General features: G+C 42.6%; 1 protein-coding gene across 1 annotated transcript; it reads right to left on the bottom strand.

Annotated features, from left to right (window-relative positions):
* Positions 1 to 639: 639 nt before the first annotated feature.
* On the bottom strand, positions 640 to 26,020 carry spata20 (spermatogenesis associated 20). Its single transcript, XM_035533828.1, has 16 exons — positions 25,596 to 26,020; positions 25,019 to 25,138; positions 24,811 to 24,875; positions 24,579 to 24,733; positions 24,330 to 24,473; positions 23,998 to 24,199; positions 23,724 to 23,854; positions 23,456 to 23,560; positions 22,962 to 23,036; positions 22,069 to 22,281; positions 20,669 to 20,861; positions 19,410 to 19,578; positions 15,613 to 15,821; positions 13,733 to 13,932; positions 13,039 to 13,119; positions 640 to 2,167 (listed from the first exon to the last, which is right to left on the bottom strand). The coding sequence occupies exons 1-16, from the start codon at positions 25,790 to 25,792 to the stop codon at positions 1,997 to 1,999; spliced, it is 2,430 nt and encodes an 809-aa protein (XP_035389721.1). The 5' UTR covers positions 25,793 to 26,020; the 3' UTR covers positions 640 to 1,996.
* Between the last annotated feature and the right edge of the window lie 5 nt (positions 26,021 to 26,025).

The following is a 26,025-nucleotide window of genomic DNA, read 5'->3' as shown; positions in this document are numbered from 1 at the left end:
TTGGATTGCTGCACCTTTACAGACAGCACAGGTGCAAAAAGATGCAATCCAGAGTGGTCTGAATGTAATAAGATGCGGTCCACGTGCCCGTGCCTTGTGTTTCCTTAGCGGAAAAGTCGAAAAAAAGAAATGGTTTTATAGATTTCAGTGACGGCGCACCTCTCCACTGTATCAAACCACTTGAGGAGCTGAACTCAAAATGAAATGAAGAGGAAAGAGTGACTGCAGCATGGGTGGGTGACTCCTGAAGTGCACAGAATAAAGCGAGGACGCAGCAGAACCTGGAGCGCTGCCCCCTCCTCACAGCACTCCTCTGCAAAACGCTCATGTGACTCCCAGTGGAGGCACCAAGCAGGGAACTGGCAGTCAAAATCACCATCTACCAAAGGCATGTTTGTCTGGTTCAGCTGGCTGGGCTGTTGTGTGTGGGCACGGGCTGATTTTTTCCCCCTGCTTCTCACTCTCGCTCGCTCTCTTGCTTTCACTTTCTCTCTCCCTCACTGTCACACTCTCTTTCTGCCTCTTTCTCTCTCTCCACCTCAAGAAAAGATTGAGTCACAATGGCACTTTTATTCATTGTGTTCTGTGTCTTTGTGTTTGTTTTCAAAAAACACAGCGGCATTCACGCCTTCGCATCAGTGCTGTCAGCTTTCATGCTCGGAGCCCTGGAATGCTTACATTAGCCACACGAGGTGAAATTCAGACAGAAAATCTATGAATACCTCAGAACTTTAATATACTTCACAAATGTCTTAGCTTTTTCTTTTATTTTGTACAAAGCCTAAATGGCAAACTGGCTGTAAGTAACAGTTTCTAGTTACATTTTTGGGAAACAACATTCAAATATATATGGAATACCACAACATTTTATGCACTAAACATTTTATGATTGTAAAGGGCTTTTTATTGAATCAAAAATTGTGCCCCGATGAAGTCTGAAAGGTTTTTTTCTAAGCATTTTATAACTAAACACCTTATAGTCATTTTAAATGATGCTGAATGCTGAAAAAAATGGTATGGTTCTGGAATATTCTCTTAAATTATGTGCAGAATGTGCAGAAGGCCATACTCAGTGGACAGACTGTGCCTCACAATAATGTTGGCCATCCAGTATCTGTTTACTATTATTCAGAATTTAACTTATTTATTGCTTCCCAAACTAAAATAGGTGGACCTTATAATACTATTTATACTGAATCTGATTTTAGAATTTTTTTAATCATATATAGTTTTTAAGTGACGGTCAATGAAATTATACATTAAGTATATATTATTTATTCATAAATAAGGCTGTTATTTTCCTTAAATTGCATACTGACATACTTCTAAAATGCACATTGTATGATTGTTTATTCTTGGCCTTGATCATCCTTCTTCAGTGGCGAGCAGTAGTCCGCCAACCCAGACGGGATCCACTTTTTCATACATAATGACATGCACATACTGAACAAAAACAAATGATGGGGGATAGAGAAATCCTGAATATTTGGATTCACTATGCAAAAATAAATAATAAGCAGGTAAGATTTTTGCAAAAAGCAAAATCATCACTGACCAGTGATCAACCATAAACATGTTTAAACATTAATCTTGAGTTCTGGTGTGCAGAGCAGTAGGCCATTCTGAAGTTCAAATAATGAGTACATGGACAGATTGGGGAAAACATGCCAGTTCATTCAGTATCTTCATTCCCTGACCAATGTATGTGCTACTGAGGCATTTTTAAACTTTGTTTATTAATCCTCACAGCTTTCTAGGTAATATTTAGAGTGTGGGAAGACACTACAGAGTAGTCACGCATAAGAGTTCATCTCTACCGACACTGAGTACATGCCCGTAGTATTGTGCCAGTTTCCAGGCCAAAATCACTAAAGGCATTCTGGGCATATCCGATATATGATTCAGAATTGTTTTGGAGACTGCTCTGCATCCATGCAGTCATGAGAGAAATGTCAAACCATTGTGCCGATTCACAGCATTACCACAGCAGGAGGAGTCACTCCAGCAGGAGCCTCTTGAGCTCCTGAGGGCATGTGACAGGCAGTGCACAGGTAAAGTCCTGGCATATGTAAGCTGTGGCTTTGCCATTCTGCTGAACTAGCGAGGAGAGGATGGGCAGCTTCTGGTAGAGAAAGCCTTCTGTATTACCATCTGCCAGTATCAGGACCTGCAGGAATATAAAATTGTCAGATAAAAGCCATAAAGTTAAAATGTAAAGGTATTATTATTCTGAGTAAATGACAAAGCACTTTTGTAAGTCATTCTGGATAAAGTGTCTGCTAAATGCCATAAATGTAAATGTAAATATGGGAATGTAATGCGCTATTGAAATGACCACTAATTCTCCACTTACTGAAATATGTTATAGTTTTGAAATATCCTGAATTGCACTACTATGTTTCTTCTTCCAAGGTCAGAGCTCACCCATGTTCATTTTGTAATTGTTTTTTTATGGGCATCAGCATTGCCTCTTGGATCTAGCAGTATCTTAGTTCAATGATATTTGTACTCTAACCTATTTGTATTGCATTCTCTGAGTAGATGACAAAGCACTTTTGTAAGTCACTCTGGATAAGAACGTCTGCTTAACACCCTAAATGTAAACATGAGGAGAAGAATGCCGGTGAGGAACAGGAAGGGGTTAACAATAGAATGCAGAAATAGGGAAGAAGGAACGGAGAAGAAAAGCAACACGGAGACATGGGGAGAACAGGAGGAGAGAAATAACAATGTTGGTCATATTGATGACAATGAGGCGGAAGAGAACAGACAGTGAGTGGGAGAGCAAGGCTGCAAAGACAATGTAAAATGTATAATTCCCTACGTCTCTCTGTTCAGCATTAAATCATGACAGAGCAGAGTGAGGGGCGATTACAGTGGCAATTCTATCAGTGGCTCATTTCTGGTTGTCATTGTTCATATATGGTCCTCTGTGGCACAGGGGACATTTAGTCAGAAATGAAAAAGGCATTACCACAGAGACGACCCTGACCTGTCTTTGACCGTGCCTTCACAGATCTCCATTTATCTGACAATCTAATCTGTGGTCTGGCACAGTAACATATCAATATAGGATCATTGTATAAGACCCTGTATAGCATTAGCTACCTAAAAAAACACATGTAAAGCTCAACCTTTAATAATTCAGTCCTATTGATTCTCGCAGCCAGTGTTACCCACAACCCTTCGTTTCGTCCAACCCTCTAACAGAGAGGGAAGCCCAAAATAACTCAGTCAGAGCCGAGGCCAGTCAGGGGGCTGGCTGATAGTCAATGGTTTGCAGCAGGTCCAGTTAGCACAGCAGCAGGGATGGTCACCCTCAGCTTTGATCCCTATAACTGAGGGGAGACCCGACTGTCATTCTCCTTCCACCCTATAATAAAGCAGCAGGAGGGAAGAGAGAGGGAGTCTGAGTTCTCAGGAGCAGACAGTGACTGAAGGGAAATGGATGAAAGAGCCAATCTATTTTCTTTCACTGAGATGTTCCTTCTAGTCGGAGTGGCAGGGCAGAGTACCCAAGAGTCAGACGGAGTTATGAAGGACATGTTCCCAACTATGATGGAGGTTACACTTTAGGACACAGCTCTAGAGACAGAGAGAAGACCCAGCACGCTGAAGGATCAAGACTGCCAAAGCCAGCAATTCTATTTGCTTTCGGTTAATCTCTCATGGCCACAAAAAAGAACCTCCATAGTGTGATTTTTTTTGACAGTCATGGTAACAACTCAACTATGTAAAACCTGTTCCCAGTCACCTAAGCTGTGCGGCTCTCACCTGCTGGAGGGATCGCTCACTTTATTGCAGCTCAGAATTCCGCATCATTACCTTCCTGCTAGCAGCCCGGAGCAGCTTCCTGTCAAACGTGTGGGGACATCACATGGGCTGTCAGCAGCCAGACTCAAAGGGCCATGATAGTTCACCAAGGCAGTACATCAAAAACAACACGCAGACCAAACACAAACTGAAGAGAGACGCACAGACCTTAGGGTTACACCAGGTGACTTGTCCCTCATAGGCAGTCTCAGAGGTCTCTGTAACTCTGTACACTCAAACATTCCATTTTGCAGTGCCTTGTTGATATATGCAGCATGTGTAAATGGGCGGGAAAAGTATCTTACATTTTGTTGCTGACCAACAAAAAGATCCAAAAGCCATAATAACCATAAACCTTCCTGTCTGATGACTTATTCAGTTTTCCATTACTGATGATAACCCATTGCAACACCTTCTTCTCTGATGTCACACCAGTGCATATCCTGTGAACTGATACCCCTCCTCATACTGTCAGTACACCTAGTTCTAACCCATGATTCCATCCCCACAATCATGCTGCGATATCCACCTTCCAGTCTGTCAGCTCTTTGTTCTGCACACCTAAACAAACGCACGTGCATGTGCGCAAACATGCACACGGGTGCACACGTGGGAGTACACACACACACACACACACACACACACACACACACACACACACACACACACACACACACACACACACACACACACACACACACACACACACACACACAGTTGATTAGTCTGGGGAATTACATCAGCTTCATCTCCTAGCAGGATAGAGCTGCTCTAGAAAGCTTGAGGCTGTCAGCACACACAGGTGGAGCACACAGCCATTACTCATTCAATTATCCGCTGTGGGTTTATTTCTGAGTATGAGGGATGGGGCATGTCATTCCAATGTCTTCATTACCTTCTCCAGAGATGGGGACTAATGTGTAATCATGTGGTACTTCCACAGCAAATGCATCAACTGCTACATAATTTACAAACAATTACATACATACAGAAAATTTTGTTCACAGATAATAAAATAAAATGAATGTTGTGTTCAAAACCAAAAGTTGTTAATGTACTTAATATAAAGAACTGGGAAATACTAAGAACCGAAAGTATTTATTCAGCACCCTAATATGATCCATTCTATCACTGGCACTTATAATGATTTTGAAAAAAATGCCAATTTCAAGCATTTTCTTGAGTAAAAAAACAACAAAATGCCTAAGAGAATATTTTCATTCATTCGTTTTTTGCTTTTGCCTGATGTTCCTCCCACCAGGCCCCAGAGGACCTGCAGGGTGAGGGGAGTTTAATAATGGGAGGGTTAGAAATCCCTACACAAGTCTATTTATGCATTCAATCAGGTTGGGCTCCCAAAATGAAGGTGGAAATATCTCTTGCATTGAATATCCAATTTTGGCGCATATGTATAGAGAGGGTAATTCACAACTCTGGGCGTTTTACAGGACTATAGTGTGGCAGTACTCCTGAAGCATGTTACCTCTTTACCATTCAGCTGTCACTTGGACTGCTCATTAATTTTTTTCACTGGGTTTCCCACTGCTGTACAAAGCACATTTTTCTTTTGAGAAGGGGCACCTTAGAGGGCGTTCTGCTGGGGATAATCAAAGCTTTGGCACAAATGAGTCTTTCAGTGGTCTTTCTCCCTCAGCTTTAATTTGAGGATATTTATGTCTATTCTAGGTTAATCATATATCAATCAGTGCCTTTTTGTGCATGGACTAATCATGCAACTACACATAGCTGGGCCAGAAACAACTGAGCAGAAAACTGTCCAAAATGCATGGTCCATGAAATGGGAAGAAAATGTACAAAAGGCCTGTAATTCCTATACGGTTTACCCATATAGACATACCAAATGAAAGCTGATCTACTGCACTTGGAGATCATAAGACTAATTTATTACAAATCCCATGCACTACAGTGCAAAGTCCAAATAAACTGCATCAGTAAATAAGAATATATTTAAACTAGAAAAGAAATGCTGAGATATAGCCACTAAGATTTAGCAGCACAATAACTGAATGAAAATGACATATTTATAATGTTCTTAAGACTACTCTCTGGAAGCATATATGTTTTGAGGAGCTTTCACACCTGGTATGTCTTTCAGAAATTCTGAAAACAGATGGCACTTGAGGAAATTAAAGGACCTAAATATAGGCGGGTGCAGGCAGCAACACATGCTTTCTGACATTAATTAACAGCGACAAAGACCCTGTTTAATCTGAAGATGGTTGACATAAAAGAGAAGGACAGGGAGATGACACTTATCCCTTCCAGAGCAATTTAGTTCATGGTCTAACACACCTGAGGTTATGATTCTGAACTCGCTTGTGTAGGGCAGGATGTGTGAAGCTGAGTGCGAGTGTGACAGTGTGTAAGACATGACATTCACAGCCCTGGTCTCCCCCCAGCTCCTCCTGAGATCAGTCTCAGGCTAGAGGACCATGGTCAGGTGCTACGGAGTGTCTGACTGAAGCAAAAGTAATGCATACTTTCCCTCACCACTTACACTGAAAACAGAAGTAGTTCAGCTAAGCCATTGCTGATGCACAAACCTAAACCAATGACTAGTTTCTGTATCAAGTGGCCTTCACTTATGAATTGTTTTTAATATCCCAGGATTATTCATTTGTAATTTTAAATTAACATTATATAGTTACTGCTGTGTACTGCTTACATGAAACTAGTGTAAAACAGTTGCATGAATGGAAGCAGAGTTTGGACCTATCTTGTTCTGTGAGGTTTAAGAGGTTACCTGGACTGGGGACATAAGAATACACATTCTTTCTCTCTTTTTAACAACTGGCCAATCATACCTTTGATGATTTCCTAATAGCTAACATATATATATATATATATATATATATATATATATATATATATATATATATATATATATATATATATATATATATTTTATTTTTTTTTATTTATTTATTTTTTTTTTTTTGAAATGGCATTATCTGACACTTTTATCCAAAGCGACTTACAATTATAAGTGAGAACAACTTAAGCAATTGATGGTTAAGGGCCTTGCTCAGGGGCCCAACAGTGGCAACTTGGCAGTGGTGGGGCTTGAACCAGCCAGCTTCGAATTACAAGTCATCTATATTGTATATTGTAATGTTACAAACACAGAAACACAAACACAGACCTAATTTACTAGAGGCTGTCTTGCCTAAGAATAAGTGTTCAGTAGTACATATGAGACCTAAACACACTGTGAGCATTATCTCAGCCATTTATTCGACCTGAGCAAAAACCTAGGAGTTAGGATCTGAATTCAACATGCTCACCCCAAATCAATGTATCAAAGTAACAACAGACAACCATCCTTAACTTTGACCATCAACCATCTTCCTGAAGCATTTAGACCCTATTAAGCCACAGACTTGATCCAGTGTTCTGAATCTTGACTGTACTACAGAATAAAAATCAATTTACAAAATATGTGCTAGTACTAACTGCATCACCACCAGTGAATTAAATTTAGAAAGAGAAGAACATACAAGAAGTGCTTTCTGGTCAAATTCTATAATCCCTTGTTGTTTGGGTTTGCTAACTTGAAAGCCTCGTTATGTACAATCGCCTTCTGTCCTGTTCACTTCCTCTTGCTCGGTCCTTCTGTTTGCTTGTTAGGCTGCAGGCCTGAACCTCTCTAGTTGTTGTCTTTTCTCTATGGTCTTGGTAGAGAACCGGAGACGTCCGTCCCTATAAATCACTTGGTTGAAAATGTCTGTGGCCTAAAAGGCCAAGCCCCAAGTGCCTGCATTGCCCACATATGGGCCTTCTTTTCTGCATTTCTTTGATGGCCAAAAACCCTTCCAGAAACACGGTAATCTCCTCTCAGGTACTTGAGTCCGAACAGGTACGTTTTTGTACATTCTACAGAGTTAATCTAGTTTTTCTTCCCTTTGTTGACCTAAAGGCGACAAACTGTTAAAAGCCTCAAAAGCACAAAGTTCAACTTCAACGCAAACTCCTACAATATCTGCTCATAAACGAATGCTTGTCCAGTGTGCCTCAGGGGATTAAAGGCAAATTACTGCAGTGAGCAGCTGGCTGCCATCATCACAGAGATGGTGCAGTCGTTTGGAAGCTTTAGGTGTATTGCTGGAACCATCGCCTAGAGGCCATATCCATGCAATCACCATAGACCAAAACGTGATTACACCGCAGAGAGGTCTGTCCTAACAATTTTAATCAGTCATGATGTGATTTGCGATATTAATTAATTTACAGGGAGGTTTAGATTTAACAGTCTTGTTGCAAATCCGAATTTAATGAATACATACAAATGAGATTGAAAAAGTTAATTCTTACACAGTTCAATCCCCACAATTAAACCCCGTGCCCTAAAATGAACAAACAGATGACAGAATAATTGGATTTAAATTAAAAAAACATTTTCTCATCTGGGTTGGTAATGTGTCGTGGAAAATGTTCAGCGTTCTCCCTGAAACATTCAGTAAATACTGTTTATATTCATAAAAGCTTCAGGCCATTCAAGCCGAGTGTTTGATGAGATTGAACATACTATTAACACATGGAGGATATTCCACACTCATAAACGTGGTGACTTGATTAAGTTCTCAACATGTTCATAATTAGTAATAAGAAAGTACTGGGACAAAAATAAATTATTTGTCTCTAAAATCAAAGTGGATTATGTACTAACCGTCACTCGTGGGGAAAAATCCAAAAAAGTGAATAGTGACATTTTGAAAATGTTTCTGAGGAAAATATGCCTTTTTGTCAGTGCAGTTTGCATATCAAACTGTGTTCATGCAATAGGGGTCACTGTCTTAATTTCCAATTAAATTAAGCTTACATGAAGTAAACAATATAAATTGACTATCATGGTGTCCACATGAACACAAAATGCAGTATATCCATAAGAAACAGGTTAAACAGAAGAGTGGACAGGTGCAAGGAACGCTGGTTTAATATTGCTCAGTATGGGCCAGTTTAGTCTATGTCATCAATGGCCACCCTCCTGACGTCCCCGTTTTGTTTTCTCCGCCCCTCGTCTATCCCTCAGTTCTAGTCCATGTTTTGGTTGTCTGATTAATCCTTGATTGTTCTGGTTATTTAAGCCCTGGGTTTTGTCTTCTAGTTTGTCCGTTATTTTGTTAAGTCAGGTTTGTTCGGCGTGTCTAGATTACATTAGCTATTACTATCGTCGCCCTTGCTTTGTCGTTTGCTTAGTTTATGCATTACCTTGCCTCAGTGTTTTCCTCTTGCATCTGTTTATTTTGCCCTCTGTGTTTTGTTACCCTCACTTAATAAACCACCTCCTGCATTTGCATTCTTCCTCTTGCCTGTTCCTGCTGGAACAATCAAGGATTAATCAGACGCAGGTGAACATAACAGTACAACCAAAACACGGACTGGAACTGAGGGACAGACGAGGGGCAAAGAAAACGAAACCATGGAACGGAACGACCAGGAACCAAAGGAAAACGGACACGGAAACAAGGACGTCAGTAGGGTGGTCATTCGTGACAGAACCCCCAAACAATGCGTGCAAAACCCAGAACACCAAAACATAACCAGGAAGAAAATTTCAAAATAGACCAGGGGCAAAGGGACAGGAATAAAAACAGACAAGGACACCGGAACAGGGACGTCAGGAGGGTGGCCATTCCTGACAGTCTATCATGGACACAATGTAAAGCCGATATTATCCACAGTGCACCCTGATGGCAAAAGGGAGCTTCAACATCATAAAAAAGGTTTCAGGTCTCATCTGTGTTTGCATATGGAAGCAGATCATGACTTTATTAAGTGTGAATGACCGTGAGTATATGTTGTTTGTGTGTGTGTGTGTGTGTGTGTGTGTGTGTGTGTGTGTGTGTGTTCTCAGAGATAAAGACATACTGACATATTTATAGCCCCTCTGTGAGGAAATATAGAACTGCAATACACAATGTATTCACAATATTGTATTCCTTTGTTTAGGTAATAGTACAATAGGAATACGGTTCACTGTGCAGGAACTCTATCCAAGCCATTCGGTCACTAAAGATGCTTACTGATTCTACCTCTCTCTACATGTCCAACGTGGATTTAAAACCGGACAGGTAACATATATCTTTAGATATGTCTGAAATGTTTCCAGATATTTCTGTATACCTTATACACCATAACTTCTAGCACTGCATAATATATATTTATATAGTATGCTAAATGTGTGTAGTAACTTCTAGGCTACTCCAGTGGACAACCTGACACCAAAATATGACACCGCAAAGCAGAATTTTTTCCAGGTCTCTAAGAATAGCCCTTTCCCCAGAGGGTTTTAGGTAGGGATGACGATTTGACTGCAGGTTTGGCTCAATAAGAGAGTCATCTATTTTTCAGTGTGCTCTTCCGAGTCTATCAACAGGGTGATGCGGCTGGCTCCTTCGATCATGTCTGAGTCAATTAAACAGACAATGCGGGCCGGGGTCCATCTGAGACTTCGCCACTGTGAAACGGGGCCATGCGTGGGCTGCCCACTTTCTTTATCAGTGCCTGCCCAGATGAAATTCTATTCTGTCCCTTTTTCACTGGCCTCGCTACCTCTGACTCATTACTGCCAGCCTCTGCAGCTCTGTGCCCAGCTGTGTCTAGGCAACAGGCTGGATTCACCCCAGCTGTTCTGAAATCCAGACGATGGGTGAGACCTGTGGACATGTGCACTGAACACGTGAGGATATGCGATTGAATCAGCGTTTCCTTAGATTGAATTCAAGCACCGCAGCTGAAAGGAGACTAAGCCAGGTGAATTTCTAAGTGCTCTGTGGCGTGCCCTGCTAATCCATCACTAATGCTAATCCATAAATATAGATTTAGACTCTAGATGAAGATGGCTGTAGATACTGATTTATTCAGAGGTTCACAAGACAAATGTGTCCTCCACATTTTTTAAATTAATTTTGCTGCAGTCTTATGCTACTTTGCCATGTTTGTTTAAATTTGTACTTACTTATATTAAGTCCAAAACAGCAGAATTTAATATTCCGATCGTTCTAGAAAGTATATTACAGTGACAGTTCCAGCAGGACAGAGAGGACCAAACACTGCTTGGTAGAGCAGCAGATCAGATCACAGCTCTGTGCTTCTGTCACTGGGCCACTGCAAGCTAGTATGAGCTGGCACTTAGTGTCCCACATACTGAGTAAAGACAGGTACGACAGGGGTCAGAGCCAGGGTTAATGTTAATGACCTGGAGACAGCAGCTGGCTGAGGGGACAATAATTCACAACTAAAGCAAGCAAAAAAGAGTCTTTCCTAATCCATCACTCTCAGACCGTTTAAGACACTCCATAAATTTTTTTGTTGGAAGCTCTGTACAAAAAGGATATGGTAAATAAATAGCTTTTTCTTCTGCAAAGCCCACAAGTAATGCTCGCATTAAACATGACACGGCCTCGTTTTGAAGTCAGCAGAGAAGCAGATGAATGGGCAACGACTTTTGCTTCCTCGAGCAGGGACGGGTCTGCACAGTGGGCCCATAGGAACTCAATGAGCTACGGCTCGACACTGAAGCATCGCACGGGGAGCAGGTTGTGCGAGGCCGGCAGATTCATGGCCATGGCTGACCTCAGCTGGTCTCCCTCCTTTTTCTCTGCACACATCCACCTGCTCCAACAGAGCCACATGGAGGAAGGTGGAGGTTCGGGCCTACTTTCCAACTCCCACAGATTTCATCTCTTTGCTTTAAAAAAAAAAACCCTTAGCTGTTCCCGCTAACAGGGAAGAGGAGGTGTCTCCCGAGAGCCGTGCTGCTTACACAGTAACAAGATTCCCAGTATCAGATTCCCTTTGCGAGGCAGCTTCCCTCCTGCACACACACACACATTAGCGAGAGATGGAATCGGGGAGCCCCTGGTGTAGGCTCTGCACACGTGTTGAATTCGGTATGTGCGTGTGATAGTAAAACAGTCAAAGCGCAAAAGTCCAGGTGTGATATGTGTGTGTGTGTGTGTGTGTGTGTGTGTGTGTGTGTGTGTGTGTGTGTGTGTGCGCTCTCTGCGTCATGGTGAATGAGGCGGGAAGCCATGAGTGCAGAGCTGGAGAGAAGGGCAGGAAGGGTACAAACGCCATCTCTGAGCTACGATGACCTTTTACACTAAAGCATAGCCAGGCCCGCAGCCAGCGCCCACGGAAAAACCAACTTATTTTAGTAATTATTCCAAAATGATTCTACGCACGTTACGCTGTGTAGCTGTTGTCCGAGCTCCTGGCTCACACTGTGCATCAGCATGCACAGGGCAGAAATGTGACAGCTTGACCTTTTGTGCGAGATTGCTTTTGCCCGCTCATTAGCATGAGGGCTCCAACTGGGCACTGAGGCACATGGCATTCTTGGCAGACCAACAAGTGTGTCATTCAAGAAGGTGAAGACTGGAGTAGATGCCAAGACGTAGAGCAAACATGCAAAAAAGGCAACATCAGAATTTTGTAAGGCTTTGACTACACTGAAGCTCTAACTGCTAAAGAAAACAAGACAAAAAGAATTTTGACATGGGAAAGTAACATGGGAAACATTGTATGTACGTTACCAACGAAATCTTGTGTTTATATTTCAGTAGAATTTTAATGTCTCTGTCCAGGTTATATCCAGATGAAACATCAAGGACAGCACATGTCTACATGCAAGTGGCACTACACAACTTCAGACAGCATGTCATTTTCAAAACAGCAGTACTCCTGATTTAATGATGCATCCTTGAAATGGGTTCTGCTCATTAAAAATAAATAAATAAATAAAATAACACACACACTGACCAAGATGAAGTAGACATGAGCTGGGTTGCAATAATGTTATTGATTCTGCTGGGGAATGTCCTACATGACCTATTGTTCTGAGTATGGCTAAGGGTGCGTAACACCTAATCAACTGTCCCTCAAATGAGGCAAATCGACTCACTTCTGTGGATGATTAAGTATCATACATTTAAAACAAACTGCACCAATTTAGATGTCCGATGGATACACTGACCTTTAAACTCGAACCAACATTATACACTGTAGGTCATACGTACTACTTACTTTGAATCTTGATATTTCTGTGTATTTTAGTACAAGTACTTTAATACTTTACGTTTTGCTCAAGTGGAGGATTTTTGCACATCCTCCTCCGCTGCCAATAATCAGGCAGTGTAGCCTGGTCAGTGTGTCTCCTTATTCTTACCAAGGACATAAAGCCAAAAAGTGGAGGCGACTTGCCTTGTAGGGAAGAAACAGGGAGTTGACACAGGCAATTAGACTGGCTGTGTCCTCAGCATCACGCTGGCCACAGATAATCACCTAAGAAAGACAGGAAGAAAAAAATGGAAAGAGAGCAAGAAAGACAGAAATGAAGTATGACAGAAAAATGAGCGAAAGAAAGGAATGGGGCGAGGCGGGTCAGGCTGGTGTGTTTTGGTAATGAGGTTTGCCCTTGCCAGGGCCTCTATTTTGTCATTCCTCCTCTTAAGATCAAAACGTCCCCTGGGCAGGTGAGTGCCCGTCGTGGTGATGCTTTTTCATGGCTTTTAAAACTACAGGACTACACAAGGAAACTTTGAGGGGAAAGTGCCATCACGTGTAGATTGTTTCACAACGTAGCTGTCAGTCATTCGTTGCTGACAACGGTTTATGCATAAAAGTGATCCGGAATGCAAAGTAACTGCCGTGAGTATGAACTGATCGAAGACGCTGCGTTCACTATCAGATAGGGAACATGGAATACAGTGTTTACAGGTGAAATGTTTGTATTCAGGAGAAAAAGCATTCATCCACGGCAGATTCATCCATCTTTACACAGCACCATGTAATTAAAACAGCGACAGCTACCATTTTTTGTGTGTGTATGCGCAATAAAGACAGGAAATGAACTCTGTGTGCTGTAATGGAGACCGCTCAGACCAACACTGATTACCTGCTTAAAAGTGCAGTGATGGGCCATCAAGCCACGGACCATGTCAGGAAGGGCGATTGGCATATTAACTAGCCTATCAGAAAAGGCAGCCAGCAGTCTCCGGGAGCGCTCCAACCAGTCCCATTGGCCCATTAGGTGGGAGAGACGTAGTAAGTTCATTGCAGAGACAGAGTTTGCACTGGGCTCTGCACCATCCTGATCTGGAGAGAGAGAAAGCAAGATCTCTTAAGCTAAACACAGTAATCAAACTCCAACTCCAACACATCGAACCTTTTTCTTCTCATTGTTAATCTGATACAATTAATTCTGCTGTGGGAAAGTAAGCGCCATTGCAGTGATAGTCCAAATTATCATTGTGACCTTTACCCATTTATCCGGCTGAGTGAAAGTGGCTGATACAGCATGTAGAGTGGCAGCCACTTGAGAGACGACTGGTTTTTATCTCGTGTGTGTGCGTGCGTGTCTGTCTGTCTGTCTAGGGAGAGGACAACTGCATGACCTCATGCATCTGGAGTTGTGGACAGCCTGGTGGCCCTGGGCTGAGGGAAAAGGGACTGAGGTGACTACTGACATATAGCACAGCACTCTCATGCAGATGCTATTATGTGGCCAGAATATTAAACACACACGCACACAAACTCAGTATGGCAATCGATGCCATATAACACATGTAATCCAACGCTCGTTCACTGTAACAAACATAGACACTAAATGTAAAGCATTCCATGAACAACCATGAGAATAGAAATTCATGCATGGCCAAACAAACAACAAAAAACTACATGGGGAAGTGAGTGAGGGGGATGTTCACAGGGCATCTGTGATTTGCGGGAAACACACCGCCGATGAGAACAGAGACGGCATGGCTGTGTTTGGGCAGGGCGTAAAATGGAGAGTGGCATGTGCTCCGGGAGGTAATCCATCTTCTCATGACAGCAGCATGGGGAACTCTGGGATGACACACTCGGCTCTGCACAGCCCCTGATGAAACTCTACACGCTAGGCTCGCTGGTTAATGGTGTAGTCACTTTTAAAAAAAACGAAAAATCTGTCTTACGTCCCATTTAATTTATCAGTGGCAACAACAAAAGCATAACTGTTTCCATTTTCTCCCTTTCCATGTGCCACTGGCGTCAGTGTCGTGTTCACAGTGGCGTCAGTCACCGGCTGAGGCATGATGGCCCTCTGATTCCTGGTACAAAATATGGAACTGAGCCATCTAGTACAATGGCAGATGTTTGGTGTTTTTTTGTTTTTTTTTTGGTGGGTTGCCTCTTGCACCAATTTCAATCCTCTTTCACCAATTTCCATAGGGTTGGCACATAGATGGACAAGATGACCATGAAAAGGCACTAAACAAAAAGAACTACAAGGAGTATAAAATTAAGAGTGAGTGGAAAAACAAAAAAAAATGGAAATAAGAGAAGAAAGGAATGAAGGCAAGATGCATCTCACCAAAACTGGCACTTTAAGATAGGGCGGTAGCAGAGTGATGAAAGACTCTTCTAACTTTGCAAGCATGCTATCAGCAGTAGGGTGATGGTAGTGCTATGCAGTGGAGTGATGCTGGACACTGAGTGACAGCAGAAGATCTCCATCAGGCTGTCCAAATGACTCCCTCCCTCAAACCCCCACACACTCCCACTCCAATCAGCCCATCCGAGGTGTGACACAGCCCAACCAGACTGCAGCCTATTCAAGATATGCAAGAAATGTCATGACCAAAAAGTGTCATGATACTGCCAAATTCTCAATAAATGGAAATAATACATCATTATGAAAATTTAGCATTTAGTGAAAATCTATTATTGTTGTGCCCATTCTCTGTTATCTGTTTAATCCAGTGTGAATAGTGTGCAGTGGACTTCGCATTGTCCCACCCTGTTTGAGGGACAGCAGCAACATGGGATCTGAAGGGTCACTGTAGAAGTAACCACTGCCCTGGGCATCCCAGAAGAGCTGGTCCTGTCTGAGCTGGAGCTCCTCGGCCCACTGCAGCCAGTGTGCATTTTGTGTGGCTTCAAAGAGGTCCAGGAGACCACATACCACATAGGCATAGTCATCCAGGAACCCTGGAATGGGTGAAGCTCTAGAGAGAAGAACGAAGGAAACTTACCACCGACCTTGGACCACAAACACAAGCAAGCATACACCGACAAGCAATTTACATGCAAATATGTATTTTCTCATATCCTGGGACTGGAAATGTTTTAGGGTAGTGGTAAAGTAGCTTTACTTCTACTTGCATATTTGCATTTATTTGCATTTGTATACAAGTACCAGTTCTAAATACATGTACCTTTCTTTCCCATATGAAAAAAATAAAGTTGTCCCATTGACATGTTTTTCTTCTTTTTTTTTTTTGGAAGGAGCATGGGAGGATGTTTAATAGTTTCTTTCACTTTTGAGTTCATCTTGTTTTCTCCCACCATCAGTGTCTTTGTTTGGTTACTGCATCACGAAGATTTGGAAAGAATCCTTGGAAGAAAAGATGGATGTCTGAATCATCGAGTCTGGGAGAAGTGGAGCTTTGAAGCACAAGATCATTCACAGCTTCTTTGTTCTTGTGCATGCTGATCTCCTCGACCATCTGTGCAGTCCTCTTCTTTTCTAGCATTGGACGAATATCTTAATGTGTGAGAAGTGTAATGTGTGAAATCATGCTTTAAGGTGTTGAAGTCGTCTCCAAAGTGTTCAGTACAGATATGAACAGTGCAATATCTGCCCATTTTTTAATCAGTAAAAATGGGAAATTCTTCAGGTGTGACTCTGGGAATGTGTGAACACGCCTAAAGGCTTTTTAAAGCTTCGATTGGTTTTCTTTTGCTGGGTCAAATAGGGTAATTTAGAATAGATTTGTTTAACTCCTAAAATACAGGTTATGTTTCAAGTTCCAGAAGTGCATCTAGTTCATTCAAGTTATGAATAACTAGTTGACTCAGATGTGTCAGAATGATTCCGATGGGAAACTTAATGTACTTTATTTTTTTACACAGATCATGTGTTGAAGACAATATCCATTTCCTTCCTGCTTGGGTACACTAGGTAACAGTCTAACGCACTAATATAACTAACCACCTATAGTTGTAGTTCTATACAGTGGTATAGAAAAGTTTTTGTGAAAACTTGTTGAACGTTATCTGGCCATGGATATTATTCGATATTTGGTTTAAAAAGAGGACATATTCCAGAGCTTCTTCAAAACCCAGTATGAAAACAAAAACAAAAAAAAATCCATATCACAGTCCACCTTTATAAAGTTTTTTAGGTCTTTGATGCAAACACTTTTACGTCTGCAGGACATTTTTCTGATGTAATACTGGTGAGAGTGGTAGGTGTACTTTAAGATCTCTTGTAACAGTCCACTTGAAAGGCAAAGCCAGATAACTAAGGAAATTCTTTGAAGTTTAAAAGAGATTAGTTTGATGATTTGGGCAAACATGTCAGGGCCTCTTTATCCCAGGCACGACCAGCGAGGTGGTGGTGCTGCAGTCGACTACATGACTGAACTAGGACTGAAGCTCCCACTACAGTGCGGTGCTTCTTGGTTCAAGTCATGTTAAGACAACAGAGATTTCCAGAGATGAGAGAAAAGTGATGTGGTGTTGAGCATAACAGGGCCTGGTGGTCAGAGCTCATGGTACAGGCATGGAAGACCTGGGACATACATGCCGCCAACTGTGAGATTTGGAGAGCTATTAAAATTCCATCTGCAGAGTTCCAGAGTGATTCGAAAAGCAATGTAGTACACCCTGCTCTGCTGTCAGAAGACTTTCAACACCCTGGGAAAGCATCTCTGCTTCATGCACGCTCTGCTCACAAAAAGAGCCCTGGGTTCAGTGATTAAACACAAATCCTGTTTCTACAGGTGAACTCATAGTGGAGGGCAGCTACCGAAGACCTGGGAGACAGCAAAAACAAATCCAAATAGGCCAGCCCATTTATAATGAACGGCTCCGTGACTGGATTTTTCATTCCTGCGCTCACTCAAGCTCCCCCGAGGACGCAGCTACTCCACCATCTTTCCTCCATCTCTCCTGAGGAGACCGTACACAGTCATTCAAAATCACTATTCATGGATTCGCTCAAAGCATGATGGAAGAGTCATAAGCATGAAGGATGTGGCTCCTCTACTAAGTTCCTTTGCTACTGAAGAATGAACAGAATGATGCTTAAAAAAATTATTTCCATATTACCACCACTATACCTGATCCACATCATATAGCATGTTTTTTTCTGTTGAAAATCAAGTACCAATTGAATTCTAAAAAGTTTTTCAAAAAGATTTTCAACAGTAACTGCAAAAAAAGCTGCCTCCTCCTCATCAGGTTTTTTTTTTTTTTTTTTTTTTACACCTGACAATGGCTATTTGATTTGGCTCCTGAGAAAATGTTGACTTTAATTTGCCAAGTAAAAAATTCACAAGGAGGAGCAGAGAAATGGAAGTGCTCCTAGCGACGATGGAAGTGGATTCCCAGTCGGCAGCCGGCTCCGGTCTTCCAACTCCTGTAACGGAATCTGCCCGAGTCTGCCCCTGCTTTCACACCCCGTTATTATACCCAGAGAACGGAAATCTTCCAGTGGCAAAGCAGGGGATGCAAATTAAAAGCAGCCTGACATCCGGTGCTTCTGTATCTCAGCTCTGCACACACAGCACACAGCTGCTCCTGAGAGCACAAGACTCATTTTGCTTCCCACTGTAACAATGAACATTTTTATGCAGGAAATAGTTCACCATTTGGATGTCTGTGATACGTTGTGAGGTGTCATATGACAACCGTACAAAAACATGCAACATAAAGCGCGCAGGAACGTGTACAATATAGAAATTAGGTCTTGTACACAATTTCTGGAAGGCCTTGAAATTTAGCAGCCAGAAGATTCCAGGAGTACCTGCAACACACTGTGCTTAAAGATACAGAGGTGTAGAAAGACTCAACTTTTCAGTGGAGAATGTAAGGCTTCCAGAGGACTAGGTTGTTTTGGAGGTACTTCATCAGCTATGCTTGTGTACTAACTGTTGCCAGCCTCCTGACAGCACTGGTAAGCCACCATTCGAGAATAATTACAGGAGAACAATTTATTCCACAAGTGAACGAAGACACCTGCTGAGCTGACAGTATACATAAATGAGGAATACAGCTAAGAGTGTACACCCGAAATAAGGCCAACAACTATTTGTATATTAGCACAAGGAAGGCTTTGTTTTCTGCTGAGTCTAGGTGAATTCTACAAATATGTGTGCCAAGGCTGGGTGAGCTGGGTACTGAATGGGAGGTGTTCTACTTTTCTTGGGTAACTGAACTCTATTGCCACCTTGCCAGAACAGCCTGTGTGTACTGCAGTCTAGCCCTGCCATATACTATCATCACAGACTGCTGAAATTCAAAGATTACACATCATTTAAAATCCAAACTCCAGTGAGGTTTGTCTAAGCTTTTTCTGCCCCACTGCACTGGGATGATTATGAAACAGGTGGAGGACAGCCAGCCAGCAGGTGCCCACACTTTCACAGACTGAGTATGGAACCGACGCGGTCCTCTGTGTGAGAAGACCCGTGTCCTGCCAGTACCAAAAACCAGGCTGGAAAGAAGCTTGACCCCGTTCCCATGTGAGAGGAGCACAACAATGAGTTCTTGTTTGCTTCTAGTCTGCTCATGTAATCGTGTGACCCTACGTTTGCGCAACCTCCATGTTGTCGCCGCGGTAGCAGGAGTGCAGCATCTGCTGTCGTTGTCCATCCCACAGGTGCTCGTGGAGAAAGCGTGCAGTCTGCTCAGCTCTCTGCAGCAGGGCTCCTTCGCCAAGCACTGCCCCCACACGAGCCAGCCCTGACAGCATCAGCCCTACCAACCGTCAAGGTTTATTGCAGAGTAAGCACACGCACACACACACACACACACACACACACACACACAAAAAAAAAAAAAAAAAAAAAAAAAAAAAAAACACTCGTCAGTTCATTGTTTAACATCCTGTACACAGTGAGGATGCTTATATTTTTAATAAAACAAATACCTCTAAAAGTACACACACACACACACACACACACAATTTGCTGAATATTATGTGAATATATTATATTACTCTAAATTATTCTGGCATTTTGGTGAAACTATCCATCTAACAGCACAAGTCCACTGAGAGTCCCAGGTAAACACAAGGGCCAAAAACTGACACTGGTGCTGCTTGCAAAAGAGGACGAACATTTCATCTAAAGTAACAGGCACCCAGAGCTCAGAATCACTGACAAAAGGCCTGTCAGTGTGTTCCATTTGACTACAGAAGTGTGGGAAGGGTCCCATCATCTTTGATTAATTCATTGAGTTCTTTTTGCAGGTAAAGGCAGGTAGTCTTATTGAATTAGCAGAGTAATGCCATGGGTCACACCAAGGACCACTGTGATTAAACACATCATTATTCACCACGATCAGCATTAGACACTGGGAATTCTGAATAGACCACGGAACCCTAGGAAGGTTTCACAGCCTTTCATTAGCCGGTCATGTACACAGCAGACAATGCTTCTTTGAAGGCTTTCGAGAAAACTTGGCACCGTGTTTCTGAGCAAGTCAATCTCGAGGGAACACTCACAGCAGCAGAGCTATTAAAGAAAACAATAGTGCAGCCCAGCATTTATAAAGCCTACTCTATAACGATTGCTGCTGTTGGCTTACAACAATCGATAAAGAAAGTGGGTTAGAGAAAGCAAAGCCAAGTCCTTGAGGGATACACCATGTTATCCATGCCTCAACGTCTCACTTATTAATTGATTGACTGTTTCCATTAGAATGTGACATACAGTAATTAAGAACACCAATTAGTGTGTTTACTAGGATCAAAGCACCGAGTTTTCCTGCTTCACTTTAATGACAATTATACCACCTGCCTCGATGGACACAATACAAAAGGGATGATACTAGTATGGGGTCGTACCGTTCCAGGAGGCCAGCATCTTGGTGTCCAGGTGAGGGCGAGGGCGGACCCGCCGCACCTCGGCCAGCCTGGCCCTGGCGCTGGCCAGCACCTCAGCCACCCTGTCTACGCTGAGGCCAAAGCGTGCAGCCGTGAGCTCTGGGGAGTAGCGCACGATCAGAACATTCTGGCCCTGAAGCTCCCCGTGAGGATCCTGCAGGTGCATGAAGAAGCCAAAGATGACAACACCAACAACAACAACAATAATCAGTATTTAAATTGCACTTTTGAAAAATTTGAATAAAATTGGAGTAAAATGAAAATGACAGAAAATAAAATGTACAGCAAAAATTACAGAAAAAAAAATTAAATGGAATAAATAAATATTTTAAAATCGGAAATAAAAGTACAGGAGTCGTTAGAGGAATTAAAGGCTAAACTGAACATGTAGGTTTTGACCATCCACTTCAATGTGCCTAGACTGTCAAGAGCAAGGCAAGGAAATCCAGATCTTAGGACCACAGTAAGAAAAGGCTGGCTTCACCTCTTTAGGCAGGTTGAGGGGATGACTACTATGTTACTGGAGGTAGATCTGAGAGATTTTTGAAAATATAACTAAATAAATCAAGGTTTGCCATGGTCATGAAAGCATGTGAATGTCATTAGTTTCTTAAAATTTATGAATTAAGTAGTGCAGCTATCTGAGAATATACAGATTGTTTGCATATTGGTGGAAGGAAATTATATATTTATTCATTATCCTGGCTTACAGCAGAATGTGCAGATTAAATAGTGCTGGTCCCAGGATCAAACTTTGAGGGACTCAACTGGGCAAAGTATGATGCTTGTATGAGCAAATTCTAAGCGCAACACATTATTCACAGCCACTCACGTAGGTTCAGAGCCGATTTAACACAGAACCAGAGAGGTTAAACGGGTCTAAAGCAGAGAAAATGGTAGAAGAAGCAGATAAGAAACATGCATCTTGACTCACTCTAAGATCGCTCTAAGATAAGAAAGTGCTGTTTCTGGTCTACAATGAGCCCAAAAGACTGGAATAACTCACTTAACATACTGGAACTGAGAGTAGCATAATTCTGTGGAAAGCAGCTACACCATTACTTTGCTAAGTAAGGGAATATTTTTAAACTGGTGTACAGTTGCTGAGAATATTGGGATCAAAATTACTTTTCTTTAGAATATGCCTGAGAACAGCTGTTTTAAAACTTCGTTGATAAATTTCTTGCGGAAGTGGCTGATTGATGATGCACAGAATCTGATTTGAGAGTAGAGTGAACACGTTTGAAGATGAATGAAGGCTCCCTGGAGAACATGCACTCACTACAATGGCACCGAAAGGAGAGAGATAAGATACTGAAAAGAAGAAGAAGAAGAAGTTTAACACCCAGACAGTAACGCACCTGTTCTGGCTCTACGTTGCCCTGGTCTCTCACGCCGTAATGATGCATGAAGATGTCGGCTTGTGTGACCCCACTGGTGGCTCCCTCCACCACGCAGGAGAGCAGCTCCCTGATCTCACTGGCTGTCCAGACACAAAACGCTCCCTCTCGCTTCTCCATTGACTCAGCTGTGGGCAGTGAGTCTGCATCCTCTGCACCATAGAAGCCTCCAGACTGCAGCAGGAAGCAGAGTGTTAACCGTAATTTGAAACTAAGTTCATTGTTAATACACTTTACTAGAAAGCACTGTAAAACATTTGTATTCAGTCAGTCACCACACCACAACAAGTGAAAATTGAAATTTATACTGTCATTTCTAGAATAAGACACCTCCTTGGTCATCCTTTCTCCCAGTGGTACATTCAAAAGTATACAGTTAGATTAAATCACAGACAAATTCCACAGACAGAACTAAAGACAGTACCAAAATGGTTTATTATAATAGGCCATCAAGGCCTGAGGTAGTTAGCACAAGCCAAAGAATGATTTCCTGCTGATAATGGAACTTGCCCCGTAACCTCATCCTTATAGTGTAAAACCATAAAACTTGACCTCCAACAAAAGCCATCACGAACAAAGAAGATTCTGCACAGTAAATGAGCATCTTAACACATAATTACTTCATAAATCATTGGACACATAATTACAACAATTCAAAAGATTTTAACTGTTCCTTTTGTTCCCTGGCAGAGGACCATTCATCATGGCAAAATGGCTGATGTGCTGCACCAGCACACGGAGGTGGGTCGACCTCGAAACCAGCAAGGACCCAGACCATTTTTCTCAGATCTGGCTACAGTGCAAACTCAGCAAAGCAAAGCAGGCAGGAGCTAATAAGTAGAACGGTGGCTTACCTCGTGGCTAAGGTCTCTGGAGACATACTGCAACACATCCTGGGCCACATGTGCAAAAAGGCACTCTCTGGATACCTAGAACAAGCAGCAGCAACAGGAAAACACCAGCCAAATGAAACAAGTGTTACATCAAGTGAACTGCTGAGGCAAGCCATACATCTCAGTGAGCAACAGATTTAGCAAACCTGCTGGTTCTTGTGACCTCCTTTTAAGTGAGCAGGTACATATAGCTACATTTGTAATAAGCCAACTTAAACTTAACAGACCTATAAAGCTTTTTAAAACTAGACATGATAAAAAGATCTTGAATTATGCAGATAAGAGAACTAAAACAGATTCTTACATGATACATTTTGGTTTAGTGAGAGTATCCATAAAGAGTCTTTATGGATAGTCAGAATCTAAATGTCTTCATGCAGATCATGCAAACAGAACATTTGTGTTGTTGCACACATTTTTGTGTTGTTGCACACATTTTGCGCGCATACACACACCTGGTACGCAGTGATGTAGGCCACTGCCAGCTGAGCCTGATCATACAGCATCTTCTCAAAGTGGGGCACATGCCAAGAGGAGTCTGTGGAGTACCTGTGAAAACCCTAGATGGGAGGGGAGGGGAGGAGAGGAGAGGAGAGGAGAGCATAACATAACATAACATAACATAACATAACATAACATAACATAACATAACATTTGGTGCTTGACTTTTCACTTTCTGGTCACTGGCCATTCAGAATGTCACTGGGGGTATCTATGGATTACCTGAGCCACATGGTCATGAATTCCTCCTAAGGCCATCTTTCTAAGGGTGTGGAGAGCCATGTGAAGAGCCTCTGCTCCTTCAGAGGCAGCACAGTTTACTGCCCAAAATGACATCAGGAACACCAGGTTCACTAGGAGGCAAAAAGCCACAGGTCCATCAGTGCAACAAAAGGTGGAAGAAAGTTTAGTGACAAGTTTATTCAAACACGCTACTATCTATACTATCTATCCCCTATAAAAAGCTGTCATCAAATCCATATCTGCATCTGTTTACCTGGTGTGGGGAATTTGGGTGCCGCTCGGAAGCCTCCGTACTCCTCCTCGTATGACTGAGCCAGCTGCTGCAAGCATCTCTTCGCCACGTCTGGGGCTGGGGGCGGAGCTTCTCCAGGGTGGGCGGAAATGGAAGTGCACTTCCGAAGGGTGTCCATCACTCTCTCCCCACTCAACCTCAGCGCTTCCCTGTTAGTCTGCCACTGAGACGAATACAGCACAGAGAGACGGCCAGGGCAGGTCAGCACTACACGGAGCACTCGTTACCTTCATCTTCATCATAGGTGAGGTGTGCACGCCTGTGCAGGTCACAAGGAGGGATTTACACTGCACCTGTTCAATTATCCTCAAAAGCACAGTTTTAAATCCAGGTCTTCTGCCATAGTCTCCTGGAGGGAAGTAGGTGCCACCTAGAAAAGGTCTGAGATCTGGAGTGAGCCACACGCTCAACGGCCAGCCGCCACCTCCACTGGTCGCCTACGATGACAGAAAATAAAATTCTTGACACATGATAAGGTCTTTGATGCATGTTGTAACACATAATGATGATTTTGATCAGTCTGATTCTGTAGCAGATCACACCTGTACAAACGTCATGTAGACTCTGTCAACATCAGGTCTCTCCTCTCGGTCAACTTTTATGCAAACAAAGTTGTCACTAAGGATCCTCCCAATCTCTTCATCCTCAAATGACTGCTTCTCCATCACGTGACACCAGTGACAGGTAGAGTAACCAACTAAGACAGAGTGCAGCTCTGCTCAGCAATGAGTTTGGAAATGATAGAAATGGTTTCTGATAAACATGACCCGTTACCTGACAAGAAAATGGGCTTGTCTTCACTTTTTGCTTTGTCAAAGGCCTCCTGGCCCCATGGAAACCTGAATACCAACAAAATACACAAACAGATGCCTGTTAATTCTACATACACACACGCAGCTCTGAAAGGATTTTTTTTTTCTTCATTTTTCATCAAGACAGCATCAAAGTAACAGCCCGGGTACTCTTGCAGGAAGCCCCTTACCAGTCCACGGGGTTGAGTGCATGCTGGAGAAGGTAGGGGGACCTCTCTTTGCTCAGACGCTTTGAGCGCTTTGGTGGGTGTAAACTCCCTGTCGCCATACCAAGGCAGGCTGCAGCACTCCTACACAAACAGAGGCGGCTCATATGAGTGTCCCTTATGTAGTTTATCGGTGTAAATGTAAAGGCACGATTAACGTCAAGGTGTTCGGGCTTCTTTTAGGCGTGTGAAAAGGACAGTAAAAGCGAGTGGCCTTTAGTTGCGGAACGTCATAGGGTTGTTAAATAGCCAGCTAACCTAACCTGTATGTTATGGTTGAGTCAGGTTTGGTAGACATGCAGACCAGACTTGCTGGCCATAGCCAACTTACACTGCATGCTGTGTCATATCTTATTTTTAACCGGGACTTCCAGGTTGCTGTTTGCTCATGGAGCTCTTATTTAGCTATTATTTTTATTTGTTTGCTAGTTAAATCGGACAAGCAATGTAGCCAATCCGTTAGATATCTACGTTTGTTGATGTCAGCTAGCTAGCTAGCTGATGTTTACAAATCAGCGGGAGACCATTCGACATATTTTACCTGAAGTTACCCAAAGACGATCTGCAATTTAGAAGTGAAGGATAACTGTCAGAGTCGTGGGTGGACGTGGGTCCAGAGCCCCGGCTGCTGGTTAAAGTAGCGTTATGAGATCTGTCGCGTCTCAAGAAACTGAGCAGTCTGAAGGGATTGAAGCGTCTGGTAGACGAAGGTGACCATGTCCAGACAAACCGGAGCATCCTCACTTTGCAGAAAACCCTGCCTCCTCTGCAGACCTCCCAATTTTACCACAGGAGGTCGCACTACGTATACGGTATATTTATACTTTACACTTATACGCACCAAACCGACTGAAGGGTATAGTGAATCTGACACGGACGTAACGTTATTCGATATTTGTAAACTTCAGACCAAACGCAGGCATTTGGATGCGTACTTGTGTCTGGGTTTTGCGTGGTTTCTCTATAAAAAA

This window comes from Electrophorus electricus, chromosome 14, assembly GCF_013358815.1.
Source record: "Electrophorus electricus isolate fEleEle1 chromosome 14, fEleEle1.pri, whole genome shotgun sequence".
In the NCBI taxonomy this organism is placed as follows: domain Eukaryota; kingdom Metazoa; phylum Chordata; class Actinopteri; order Gymnotiformes; family Gymnotidae; genus Electrophorus; species Electrophorus electricus.
This window is presented reverse-complemented; position numbering and strand designations above follow the sequence as displayed.

Bases quoted from the DNA above. Each gene is read 5' to 3' on its own strand.
- spata20 (XM_035533828.1), bottom strand. From the start codon at position 25,792: ATGCTCCGGTTTGTCTGGACATGGTCACCTTCGTCTACCAGACGCTTC. The intron at 24,734-24,810 runs GTAACGGGTCAT...ACTCTGTCTTAG, and splicing joins CAAGCCCATTTTCTTGTCAG to TTGGTTACTCTACCTGTCAC. The intron at 23,561-23,723 runs GTAATCCATAGA...CCTCCCATCTAG, and splicing joins TTCATGACCATGTGGCTCAG to GGTTTTCACAGGTACTCCAC.